Source organism: Chenopodium quinoa, unplaced genomic scaffold, assembly GCF_001683475.1.
Source record: "Chenopodium quinoa cultivar QQ74 unplaced genomic scaffold, ASM168347v1, whole genome shotgun sequence".
Taxonomy (NCBI): Eukaryota; Viridiplantae; Streptophyta; class Magnoliopsida; order Caryophyllales; family Amaranthaceae; genus Chenopodium; species Chenopodium quinoa.
The window spans coordinates 639,455-651,921 of NW_018742684.1; the positions used below are offsets into that span (position 1 = coordinate 639,455).

Consider the following 12,467-nt stretch of genomic DNA (forward strand, 5'->3'; position numbering starts at 1 on the left):
CTATACCCAAGAGGAATATGAGATGGGTTTCAGAAACGGATTCCGAGTATGCCGAAGAGTCTGCCTTCATGCTGAGCCGAAGCTGGACTGGTCTAAATGTGCTGAGTGGGTCCAGAATCCCGAAGACCCTCACATGAAGTATGCAACTCCAGCCGAAGCTGAAATTCTTAAGGCTGAGGAAGCCGAAGAGGAAGCTGAGAGACTGGAGTTGGAAGCTGAGCAGAGGGAAAGGGAGGCTCGGCAGAGTGCAAAGCCCGCTTCTTCTGCTGCTGGGGCTGAGGCCACCATGGGGCTCAACGCTGATCAGTCTGATCCTCAGGCTGAAGCATAGGAACTCGGGCAGTCGTCTTCAGAATCTTGCGGTTCATCATGTGCTTAACTTTAGACTTGCCGCTTTCTGAGTTTTTTGCCTTGTTTTTTGCTTCAGCTTGCCTTGTCGTACAGCAGTTTTATTTTATTTTTTTTGCTTATGTACGTATTTCGGCAGCTGTTATTTTCCGCTTGTGGGCGGCTGCCGATACTGAATTATTGAACTTGTAGCTCAATTTTTGAGCATGAAATATTAATCTGATGCTCTTTTCTTCAGTTGCTTTATTTTTGAATGCTTTACTGTTTCTTTTCTTCAATTCTGCCGAACATACTTGCACTGAGTGCTTCTTGCCCCCCCAGAAATTGAAGTATGACTTCAGCTGAATAAGCAATTTCTTCACTTCTTCGAAATGGGTATCCGAAACACAGGACCGACTGAAGGCAATGCTTCTGAGATACAAGTCTTACTGAAGATTGACTTCGTCTGAAAGTTGGATATCCGAAACACAGGGCCAACTGAAGGCAATGCTTTGGATATTAGCTTTCTGGGATACAAGGCTCAGTTAAGGCAATATCCCAGAATTGTCCATGGACTAACCTCTTTGGAACAAGTCTTACTGAAGTTTGACTGCAGCTGAAAGACCAGTGTTCTTAAAGAAGACGCATATCCGAAACACAGGGCCAACTGAAAGCAATGTTTCGAATAATGGCTTTCTGGGATACGAGGCTCAGTTAAGGCAATATCCCAGAATTGTCCATGGACTAATGTCTTTGGAGAACAGGTCTTACTGAAGTTTGACTTCAGCTGAAAGTCCAGTGTTCTTTAAAAAGACGAGTTGTCAGCCATCTGAAACCCAGTTACCCGAAGGCGAAGGTTTCAGACGAAGTTGATTTAAAAATTTCCAACTGTTGCTGTTATCCTTGATTTTCTGTCTATCTTTGAAAAATGGATACCCGAAACACAGGGCCAACTTAAGGCAATGTTTCGGATAATGGCTCTCTGGGATACAAGGCTCAGTTAAGGCAATATCCCAGAATTGTCCATGGACTCATGTCTTTGGAGAACAAGTCTTACTGAAGTTTGACTTCAGCTGAAAGACCGGTGTTCTTTAAAAAGACGAGTTTTGTCAGCAATCTGAAACCCAGTTACCCGAAGGCGAAGGTTTCAGACGAGGCTGAATAAAAAACCCTTAAAGAGTAGATAGAACAAAGAAAATTTTGAAAGGATAAAAAGTTGTAAATATTTATATAAATGGCGGCTCCAAGGCCTTTCATTAGTTCAAAATGTACTTACAAAGATTGTTCTGCCCCGAAGGGTTTACACATGGTATTTTTTCAGTACATCAGCGTTCCAGTGATTTTTCAACTCAGTTCCATCCAACTGCCGAAGTCGGTATGTCCCTGGCTGAAGCTCATCATAAATTTCATAAGGTCCTTCCCATGTAGCTGATAGTTTCCCATGGATTCGGCCTTTCTGAACTGCAGCAGCATTCCGAAGGACAAGATCTCCAATTTTGAGAGACCTTGCATGGACCCTTCGGTTATAAAATTTGCTGACTCTCTGCTTATAGGCGGCCATTTTATCTCGGGCTGAGTCTCTTACTTCGTTGAGGAAATCAAGAGATTCCCTCATCAGTCGCTCATTCTCAGCCGAGAAATGGTGCACTCGAAGGCTCTCAGAGCCAATTTCCACTGGAAGGACGGCTTCGGCACCATACACCAGTTCAAAAGGTGAGTGGCCCGTTGCCTCCTTTTCAGTTGTCCGAAGGGACCAAAGGGTTCCAGGGAGCTCCTCTAGCCATTTGGACTTTTGATCTTCCACCCTCTTCTTGAGGGCATTTAAGATCTGTTTATTTGCTGCTTCGGCTTGTCCGTTACTTTGCGGGTGGCATACTGCTGAATATGCCAGTTTGATGCCGAACTGATCTGTATATCGCTTCAGCGGTAAGTTATCAAATTGCCTCCCATGATCGAAGACAAATACTCTCGGGATGCCAAAGCGAGTGATGATATTCTGCCAGATAAATTTTCTGACAGTTTGCTCTGTAATGTTCGAGGCTGCCTCGGCCTCGATCCATTTACTGAAGTAGTCGACACCAACTATCAGCCATTTTTTCTGGTACACAGCCTCTGGAAATGGTCCCAGTATATCCAGTCCCCATTGGGCAAATGGGAGTGGATTAAGGATCGGCTGAAGATCCCTTGCTGGCTGATGGATAACTGGAGCATATTTTTGACATTTTTCGCATTTCCGAACCAGCTCCTTGGCATCTGCGATCATGGTGGGCCAGTAATATCCAGCCCTCAATGCCTTGTGGGCTAAGGTTCTTCCCCCAATGTGGTTCCCACAGATGCCGAGGTGAATCTCCCGTAGGATATAATCTGCATCTGTTGGTCCCACACATTTCAGCAATGGGGTTGAGAAGGACTTTTTCAGAAGTTCCCCCCTGAAGACAATGAACCTAGAACTGGTTCTCTTCATCTTGGAGGCCAAAGCTTTATCCTCAGGAGTTTCTCCCCGATGCTTGAAAGCTAAGATGGGTTCCATCCAACTAGGCTCTGGGTCAGCGCAGCACACTTCAGGTGCTTCGTCGACACTTCTCTCTCGACGCACTTCTACATATACAGACATGTTCAGCTCGGTAAAAGATGAACTAGCAAGTTTGGAGAGTGCATCGGCTTTAGTATTCTGACCCCTTGGGATCAGCTGAACCTCAAAAGTTTTCAGCTCTGCAATGACTGATTTGATCTTGGCAAGATAAGCTATCATGGAGGGCTCTTTGGCCTCGTAGCTGCCACTGATCTGATATGCAACTAGCTGAGAGTCTGTTTTTAAGCAGACATGATCGGCTTCCAAGGAGATGCATAATTGTAGGCCGGCGATTGCTGCCTCATATTCGGCTTCATTGTTCGAGGCCTTAAAAGAAAATTTTAGTGCATACTCAAAGGATTTGCCTTCGGGAGAAGTTATCACTACTCCTGCCCCCGAACCGTTTTCGGTGGAAGACCCATCCGTAAACACGGTCCAGACTTTCTTTTCACTGTCCAGCGCTTCTTGGTATGAGCATTCGGCCAAGAAATCCGCTAGGGCTTGAGCCTTAATGGCAGCCCTCGGACGGTAGCTGATGCTGAATTCGGTGAGCTCAAAAGCCCACTTGGCTAGCCTACCGGATTTTTCAACCTTGCCGAGAACTTTTTCCAACGGCTGATCAGTTAAGACCACTATCTGATGGCAATCAAAATAGGGCCTCAGCTTCCGAGCAGCTACTACTACCGCGAAAGCAACTTTCTCGAGTAGAGGATAGCGGGTCTCGGCATCCGTCAGTGTATGACTGACGAAATAGATCGGTTGTTGACTCTTACTCTCTTCCCTCAGCAATACTGCGCTGATGGTGGCCGGGCTAACGGCCACATATAGGTATAAAGTTTCTCCTTCAGCTGGGCTAGCCAGCGTTGGGAGTCGAGCCAGATGCTCCCGAAGCTGTTGAAAGGCGTCTTTTTGCTCTTCCTCCCAAACAAGCTCTTTTGTTTTCGGGAGTTTCAGGGCTTTGAAGAAGGGTAACCCCTTATCCGAAGCTCTGGAAATGAACCTCGAGAGGGCTGCCATTCTTCCGGTGAGCCGCTGAACATCCCGCTTCGTTTTCGGCTCAGGAAGGTCGAGCGCCGCTTTGACTTTAGAGGGATTGGCATCAATCCCCCTTTTGCTGACCATGAACCCCAGGAATTTCCCTGACTTCACGCCGAAGACACACTTCTTCGGATTCAGCTTCATTTGATGCTTTCTCAAGGTGGCGAAAGTTTCAGCCAGGTCCTTTACATGGTCCTCTAGTTTTTTGCTTTTGACGATTGAATCGTCAACATAGACTTCCATGTTTCGGCCCTTTTGATCGGCGAAAACTTGATCCACCAGCCTTTGATAGGTTGCCCCCGCATTTTTCAATCCGAAGGGCATCATTTTGTAATTGTATACCCCAGCGTTCGTGACGAATGCTGTCTTGGCTCGATCGTCGGGGTGCATAAAGATCTGATGATACCCCGAGAATGCGTCCATGAAGCTAAGCAAGGCATGGCCACTTGTCGAATCGACTAGCTGATCGATTCTCGGCAAGGGATAGAAATCCTTTGGACAAGCCTTATTTAGGTCCGTGAAGTCAACGCACATCCTCCAGGTACCATTGGGCTTCTGAACCATCACCACATTTGCCAGCCATTCTGGATATTGGCAAGGTTCAATGAATCCTGCCTCCAATAATTTTTTGACCTCGACTGCGATGTCTCGGTTCTTATTGGCGGAGTAATTCCGCTTCTTTTGCTTAACTGGTCGACACGTTGGGTCAACATTAAGCTTATGGGAGATGAGGTCTGAACTTATCCCGGGCATATCAGCTGCCGAGAAAGCAAACCCATCTCTGTTATCCCGAAGGAGCTGAATAAGTTCACAACGGGTGTTAGGATCAAGGTCCATCCCGATTGTTACACATTTCTCAGCATCTCCTTCGGCCAACTCAACTGTTTCAGTCTGTTGGTCCATGTCCATTGCCGATGGACTGGACTCTTCAGAATCTGGTCTGCTGCCAATGTCAGCAGGTGTCCCAGTCTTTGTGTTCTTCGGCTGGCTCTCTGAGTCTTGCGGCTCAGCTGAAGAGCCAGCCTTTTCCCCTTCGGGCCCTTTTTCTCTGGGCACGGATCCTTGGGCCGAAGCACTTAGGCCTTTCGGCTTTTTTGTGCTTGGCTCTCTTTCTTTTCCTTTCCCCTCCTCATCCTTGTCGTCATCTGGGCGACTACTGGATGGCTTGAGGTAGTTGCACCTTCGGGCGTCCTTTTGGTTGCCCTGTATCCTTTCGGGGAAGCCGGCGTCTGAGACGTAAATCATCAGCTGATGATAAGTTGAGACGACCCCTTGGATCTCGTGAATTATGGGTCTCCCCAAAATCACGTTGTACACTGAAGGAGCGTCGATGACCAAAAATTCAATCATGACGTTCCGGGCTGCCTCATCGCAACCGATGGTGATAGGAAGTGTCACCTTCCCATCTGGATAAGTTGAAGCCCCATTGAACCCGGATACCGGATAGGGTACCGGCGTAAGGTGCTTGGGCTTCAGCTTAATTTGATTGTAGGCCTTTCGGAACAGAATGTTTGCTCCACTGCCACCGTCAACAAGGACCTTACTGACGTCGTGGTTGGCCACCGTGGCGATGATCACCAACGGATCCTCATGAGGGAACGTGATCCCCCGGCAGTCGGCGGCTGTGAACGTCATGTTCGGCACCGGCGACTGGGGAGATTGAATGTCAGCGTTGTTCACCTGGTGAGTCAAAGCTCTAAGGTGGCGCTTGTGCTCCCTCCGCGAGTATATTCCTCCCGAGATAACATTGATCGGAGGGAATTTCCCCTCCGGCTTTTTACTGTTTTTCCGGGGGAAATCAAGGTCCTGCCGAGGGTCCTTTGCTGACCTCTCAGATTCTTTTTTCTCGCGGTGATCCGCGATGTATTTTTTCAAGTATCCCTTCCGGACCATGTCCTCTATCTGGTCCTTCAGTTGGATACACTCCTCAGTGTTGTGGCCCGAAGACTCGTGGAACTCACACCACTGACTTTTATTTTTTCGCTGATACCACTCTGGGAGTGGTCGCGGCTTTCGGTAACTCTGCTCTTCCTTCGTCACACTGTAAATCTTGGCGCGTGGAAGAGAGAGCGGAGTGTAGGACTCGTATCTGCATGTGTATGAGGCAAATCTGTCCTTCTTTAGGTCGTTGGCCAAAGATGGCTCCGGAGCCTTTGATTTTCCCTTTGCCTTATGGCCTTGGCCTTCAGACAAGGGTATTTGCCTCTGTTTCCCTCCCCCGGATTGAGGTTGGGTTTTTGCTTTATTCCATTCTTCGGCTCGGATGAACTTATCCGAAGCACTAAGAGCTTCCTCCAAGGTCTGCGGGGTATGCATGACCATGAAGTCTAGGAACTTTCCTGGCTGAAGGCCATTCTGCATTGCAAAAACAGCTAACCCCTGGTCCAGCTGGGAGACGCTTGATGACTCGTTACTGAAACGGGTCAGGTAGTCTCGGAGGCTTTCGGTTTCCCCCTGTTGCAGACTCATGAGCTCTGCGGTAGTCTTCTCTCGGCGGTTTGCCGTGGAAAACTTGCTCCTGAACTTGGAGGACAGATCATCCCAACCTGTTATGGAGCCTTGCCTTACTCCCTTGGAGATCCACGCTTGCGCGACCCCCTTGAGAGTGGTTGGGAAATATTTGCACCAAGTCGCCTCGGATCTGGGCCAAAGGTGCATATGAGTCTCATACGAGGCCACGTGGTCCTTCGGATCCGTGGTCCCGTCATATGTGATATGCGACGGTATTTTAACCGTGGGTACGCGCTCTTCCAGTATCCATTGCTCGAATGGTGAACTAGCGGGTAGCATAACGGCCTTGCCCTTGTTCCTGGCCGAAGGGACCGCGCTCCGCCCTCTTAGAGAGGTAGGAGTGGTTTTCGTCCCTGGCTGGGAAGTCTGGGCCTCGGCTGCAGGGAACGAGAGGCGACTACGCACGCTCGGTTCCTGGCCGCCGAGTCGGTCAAGGACGCTTCTGCGAACAGTCTCAGGTTCTCGGTGAGTAGATTCTGGCCGAGAAGCTGAGCTGCTGCTCTTATGCGCTTCTGGTCTTGAGGATGAGGATCCTTTTAATAATCGAGGGTTCTTTTTCCTCTGTTTTTCATTTTTCCAAGAATCCTCCTCCCACTCTTCCAGTTCCCGGAAGGAAGGAAGCTTCCCACCGTCATGGTCTAACTTCCTCCGCTGATGCCGGGTATGCGGAGGAGTTCGATCACGAGGCGGTGGCATATTTTGTGCCCTCATTGCCTCCATGAGTACTGTCAGCGCTCTTGCCACCTCTTCCGAACTGGGCCCCGTCAAAGGGGTCCTCGGCCGAGTGTGGGAATGAGGCCGCGCAGCCGATGGTTGGCTTTGGGACACTGAATATGTCCTCTGATCAGACTGACCCCTGCTAGACCGAGAGTGGTCCGGCCTATATTGAGAGTCATGCATTACGGGAGATAGGGAATCCTCCTTGTATGATCCTCCCCCCGAGCCGGCACCCTTGGGAGAGTTCCGGTCCGGCGAGGGCGATGGTGTAGGGGTTTTAGGCTTTTCGCCCGCTCCTTGACGGAGGCTTTTGCTCTTGCGGTTCTTAGCCATGGCTGCTAAGATAATTGCAAGATGATCTTGGTTAGGAATTTGGCTTAAAGATTTTTGAAAGTCTTCCCCACAGACGGCGCCAAATTGTTTCGGGTGAAAACAATGGGACCTTGCCGAAGGTCCGCTGAAATGGAGAAGACTGGATTCGGTCCAAGTTATGTTGGGCCGAAGGTTTCCTGCACAGTAAACACACGTAAACTAGCCTCGGGGGTGTTGCCGAGGAAGGCCCCTCCGATGCTAAAGTCAGTACAATGTGTAAAAAGAAGACACTATGCAAGAGAGTTTGTAGCTTGAGGCTTTTATGGAATATATCCGAATATATGAATGAGCATATGAATCAGAATATGAGTATGAACGTCAATATGAGAATGTGTCAATATGATGGCTTTTATACCTCATCATACATGGAGAGGTTGGGCCTTAGCCCAATTGGCTTGCTTTGTGGGCTGACCTTTGACTTTTGCACAATTGGAGAGTTGAACCTTGACCTTGGGCTTTTAATTGGATCATTTAGTGCTTAGGCCCAATTTTGACTAAATTGGACCCAAACAGATGCTATAGTGAAAAATGGGATCTATGGGACTATTTCCCGTGACCTAGTTACCACAATCATGAAACCGGGTGCAACGGCTCTCGAATTATGGACCCGGCTTGAGGAGATTTTTCATGACAATAAGCATACTAGGGCTGTGTATTTGGAGGAACAATTTGCAAAAACAAAGCTTGAGAATTTTGCAAATATGTCTGATTATTGTAAGCAACTCAAATTACTCGCGGACCAACTCGCTAATGTTGATTGCCCCGTCTCCGATCGCAAGATGGTTATGCAACTCATTGCCGGTCTCACTATGGGCGAATATGACACGGTGGCTGCCATTGTTTCTCAGTCCGATCCCACCCCAAGCTTCAATAAGGCTCGTTCTATGTTTCTCTTGGAGGAAACTCGACAAAACAAGCAGTCCGAATCTGGACAGCACGCTCTTGTGGCCCAACATTCCCAATCTCCAACCTCCGGCAACACTCCGACGTCACAGTCACCGGTTTCCGACCACCAGCAGACCGGCGGTGGCGGCGGACGAGGAAAGGGGAAGGGGCGTGGCAGCAGCAATGGAAAGGGGAAGGGCCGTGGGAAAAATCGCAACAACAATAACACCCAACAACAACAAGCAACTGGGCCCAATGCCAATCAGGCCCAGCAGCAGCAGCAAAGCCCTCAGTGGGGTAGGTCGTATGGCTGGGCTCCCCGGCAGCAGGGTCAGTGGGCTTCTCCGCCCTGTCCCTTTCCCACTGGCCTAGTAGGTGCTTTCTCTTATCGTGGGCAGCAGCAGGGCTCCATCTTGGGCCCACGCCCGCAACAGAATCAGGCCTACTACGTTGGCAGTCAACACGGTTACGGTCCACCTATAACGGATGGTACATGGACACGGGGGCCACTTCTCATATGACTCGAGACTCGGGTATTCTTTCTAACCTTTCTAGTTTGAGTTTTCCTCAATATATTTTTGTTGATGATGGCAAACGCATTTCTGTTTATGGTTATGGCACAACCACTACTCCCTCACCTAACCCACCTTTCCACCTTAAGAATGTCCTATATGTTCCTAACATCATTAAAAATTTAATTTCTGTTAGAAAATTTGCATGTGACAATTCTGTTTCTGTTGAATTTGACCCTCTCGGTTTTTCTGTGAAGGACCTTCTTTCGGGGACAACTCTAGCTCGGTGCAATAGTGTGGGGGACCTCTATACTTTTTCAACTTCTTCCGTTTCATATGGCTCTAGTCATCTTTCTCTAGCTGCAATTTCTCCTTCAGTTTGGCATCATAGACTTGGAAACCCCGGCGAATCAGGTTTTGATATTCTTAGAAACAAAAATTTAATTCGTTGTAATAAGAGAAATGGTTCTTATTTTTGCTAATCTTGTCCTTTGGGAAAACATGTACGACTTCCTTTTAAGTCATCTAATACTGTTACTTTTTCTCCCTTTGATGTTATTCATATCGATTTATGGACTTCTCCAATTGTTAGCAAAATGGGTCATAAATACTACCTTGTGTTACTTGATGATTTCTCTCATTTTATTTGGGTTTTTCCTATCAAATATAAGTCTCAAGTCTTTGATATTCTTCTTAATTTTCGAGCATATGTTAAAACTCAATTCGAAAGGAATGTTAAGACCTTTCAAAATGACAATGGCCGTGAATTTGACAATTCCCCATTCCACAAATTTTGTGCACATCATGGCATGCTCTTTCGTCTCTCTTGCCCTCACACTTCTTCCCAAAACGGCAAAGCCGAAAGAATTATTCGCACAATTAATAACATGTCTCGCACTATTCTTTTCCATGCCTCTCTTCCTCCCTTATTTTGGGTTTATGCGATTCATATGGTTGCCTACATTCTTAACATTCTTCCATCCACAACCATCCAAAATCGCACTCCAACCGACATTCTTTATCGAAGAACTCCTACCTATGATCACCTTCGTGTTTTCGGTTGTCTATGTTACCCAAACTTGAGTGCTACGGCACATCATAAGCTTGCCCCTAGATCTACTCCGTGTGTCTTCTTGGGTTTTCCTTCTAATCATAGAGGTTACTTATGCTATGATCTTTCCTCCAATAAAATTATCATTTCCCGTCACGTGACTTTTGTTGAGGATCAATTTCCTTTCTCGAACCTCAAACAATTTAAAAATGATGACTATGATTTTTTGGAGTCAAGCACCTCCTTTGATTTCCTTCCCTTACTACTGCAAAGTCAGCCCAATCCCACTCCACACACGCAGCCCAACCCACTGCCAGCAAGCCCAAACCCGCCACCTTCTCCACCCAACTCTCCTTTAACTCCACTCACCCCACAGAATAGTTCGCAGGTGGGCTGCGGGGGAGTCCAGCAGACCACGGCCCAACTGCGAACCCCCCTGCCCAATCCACGAAATTCACCTCCTAGCCCACCTATTTCCCCCATTTCACCATCTATCCAATTCGGTTCATTACCGAATCCTACCCCGGTCCTCTCTCCTCAATCTCGGCCCCATATACAGCCTTCCCACACTATGACCACTCGTGCTAAAGACGGAATTTTTAAGCCGAACCCCAAATACCAAGCCAATATTGTGTTTCCCGATATTTCTCCAATTCCGAAAAATCCGAAATTAGCATTGCTTGACCATAACTGGAATGCCGCCATGAATGAGGAATTTAATTCTCTTACTAGTCAGCATACTTGGGATCTTGTTCCAAGACCGGAGGGGGTCAATATTATTCGTTGTATGTGGTTGTTTAAACACAAATACAGGAAAAATGGTGAATTGGAGAGGCACAAAGCAAGACTTGTTGTCAATGGCAAGTCTCAACAGGTTGGTGTGGACTGTGATGAAACTTTTAGTCCTGTGGTGAAACCGGCGACTATTCGTACGGTTTTGAGTATTGCTCTGGGTAGAGACTGGCCCATTCATCAGTTAGATGTGAAAAATGCGTTTCTTCATGGCAACCTCAAAGAAACGATGTATATGCATCAACCGCCAGGATTTGTTAATCCTGATGCTCCGACTCATGTTTGTCGACTTAATAGGTCTCTTTATGGTCTTAAACAAGCCCCACAGGCTTGGTACCAACGGTTTGCTAATTATCTCTTGCAGATTGGTTTTGTATGCAGCAAAAGTGATAATTCTCTCTTTATTTTGCGACATGGTGCTAATGTTGCATATCTTTTGCTCTATGTTGATGACATTGTTCTTACAGCTTCCTCTGAAAAATTAAAGGGTGATATAATTGCCCTTCTCAAGTCCGAGTTTTCGATGACTGATTTAGGGAAGCTGAGTTATTTTTTGGGAATTTGTGTCACCCGCACAAAGGACTCCATGATTCTTTGTCAGAGTAAGTATGCAGAGGAGATTATTCACAGGGCTAAGATGGATAATTGCAAACCGGTTGTTACTCCAGTCGACACTAAGTCGAAGCTCAGTGCTCACGATGGTGAGCCAATGCAGGATCCCTCTCTCTACAGGAGCCTCGCAGGTGCCCTTCAGTATCTCACTTTCATGAGACCTAACATTGCTTATGCCGTTCAGCAGGTTTGTCTGTTTATGCATGCTCCTAGGGAACCTCATTTTAACGCTCTTAAGCGTATTATCAGATATATCAAAGGCACTTATGATCATGGCCTACATTTGTACCGTTCTGCGCCTACGAGACTTACTTCTTACACAGATGTCGATTGGGCAGGCTGCCCGGACACTCGGCGCTCCACTTCAGGGTATTGTGTTTATTTGGGTGATAATATGGTCTCCTGGTCCGCAAAACGACAAGCTACATTGTCTAAATCAAGTGCCGAAGCAAAATATCGAGGTGTTGCTAATGTTGTTTCTGAATTATGTTGGCTCAGGAATCTCCTTCTCGAGTTACATTGCCCCGTTCGACGGGCATCCTTGGTTTATTGTGATAATATTTCTGTTGTTTACTTGTCTTGCAACCCGGTACAACACCATCGTACCAAGCACATTGAGATCGACATTCATTTTGTCCGTGATAAGGTTGCACTTGGTGATATTAAGGTCTTACATGTTCCTTCTTCTTCACAGTACGCAGATATTTTCACTAAAGGTTTACCTCGCCAACTATTCTTAGATTTCAGAGACAGTCTTAGCGTTCGTCCTCCTCCCGCTTCGACTGCGGGGGTGTGTTAGATAATAGATTTATATATTATCTTGTTAATATTCTGTAAAGATATATCGTGTGTAATTAGCCTCTCATAATTAGGTTGTAAATACCTATATATATTGATTAATGAGAAACACTCCAATTAAGGAGAATTACACATTTCTACAGAAATGTAGGTCTGATAAATATGAAGATGTTACAGAAATGGCAAAAAACTTACCATAGTCGACAGAGATGATCTCTCGCAATCTCTCTTAAAAAGATAAAAGAATGAAATATGAAAATTGTTGTTTATCGATGATTTA

At 46.8% G+C, this 12,467-nt stretch overlaps 1 protein-coding gene across 1 annotated transcript; it reads left to right on the forward strand.

Moving 5' to 3' along the window:
* Positions 1-8,056: 8,056 nt before the first annotated feature.
* LOC110722624 lies at positions 8,057-9,480 on the forward strand. Its single transcript, XM_021901894.1, has 2 exons — positions 8,057-8,955; positions 9,192-9,480. Exon 1 carries the CDS (start codon positions 8,110-8,112, stop codon positions 8,941-8,943), a length of 834 nt encoding a protein of 277 aa, XP_021757586.1. The 5' UTR covers positions 8,057-8,109; the 3' UTR covers positions 8,944-8,955; positions 9,192-9,480.
* The last annotated feature ends 2,987 nt before the right edge of the window (positions 9,481-12,467 follow it).

Coding starts and splice junctions, on each gene's coding strand:
- LOC110722624 (XM_021901894.1), top strand. CDS start 8,110: ATGAAACCGGGTGCAACGGCTCTCGAATTATGGACCCGGCTTGAGGAG.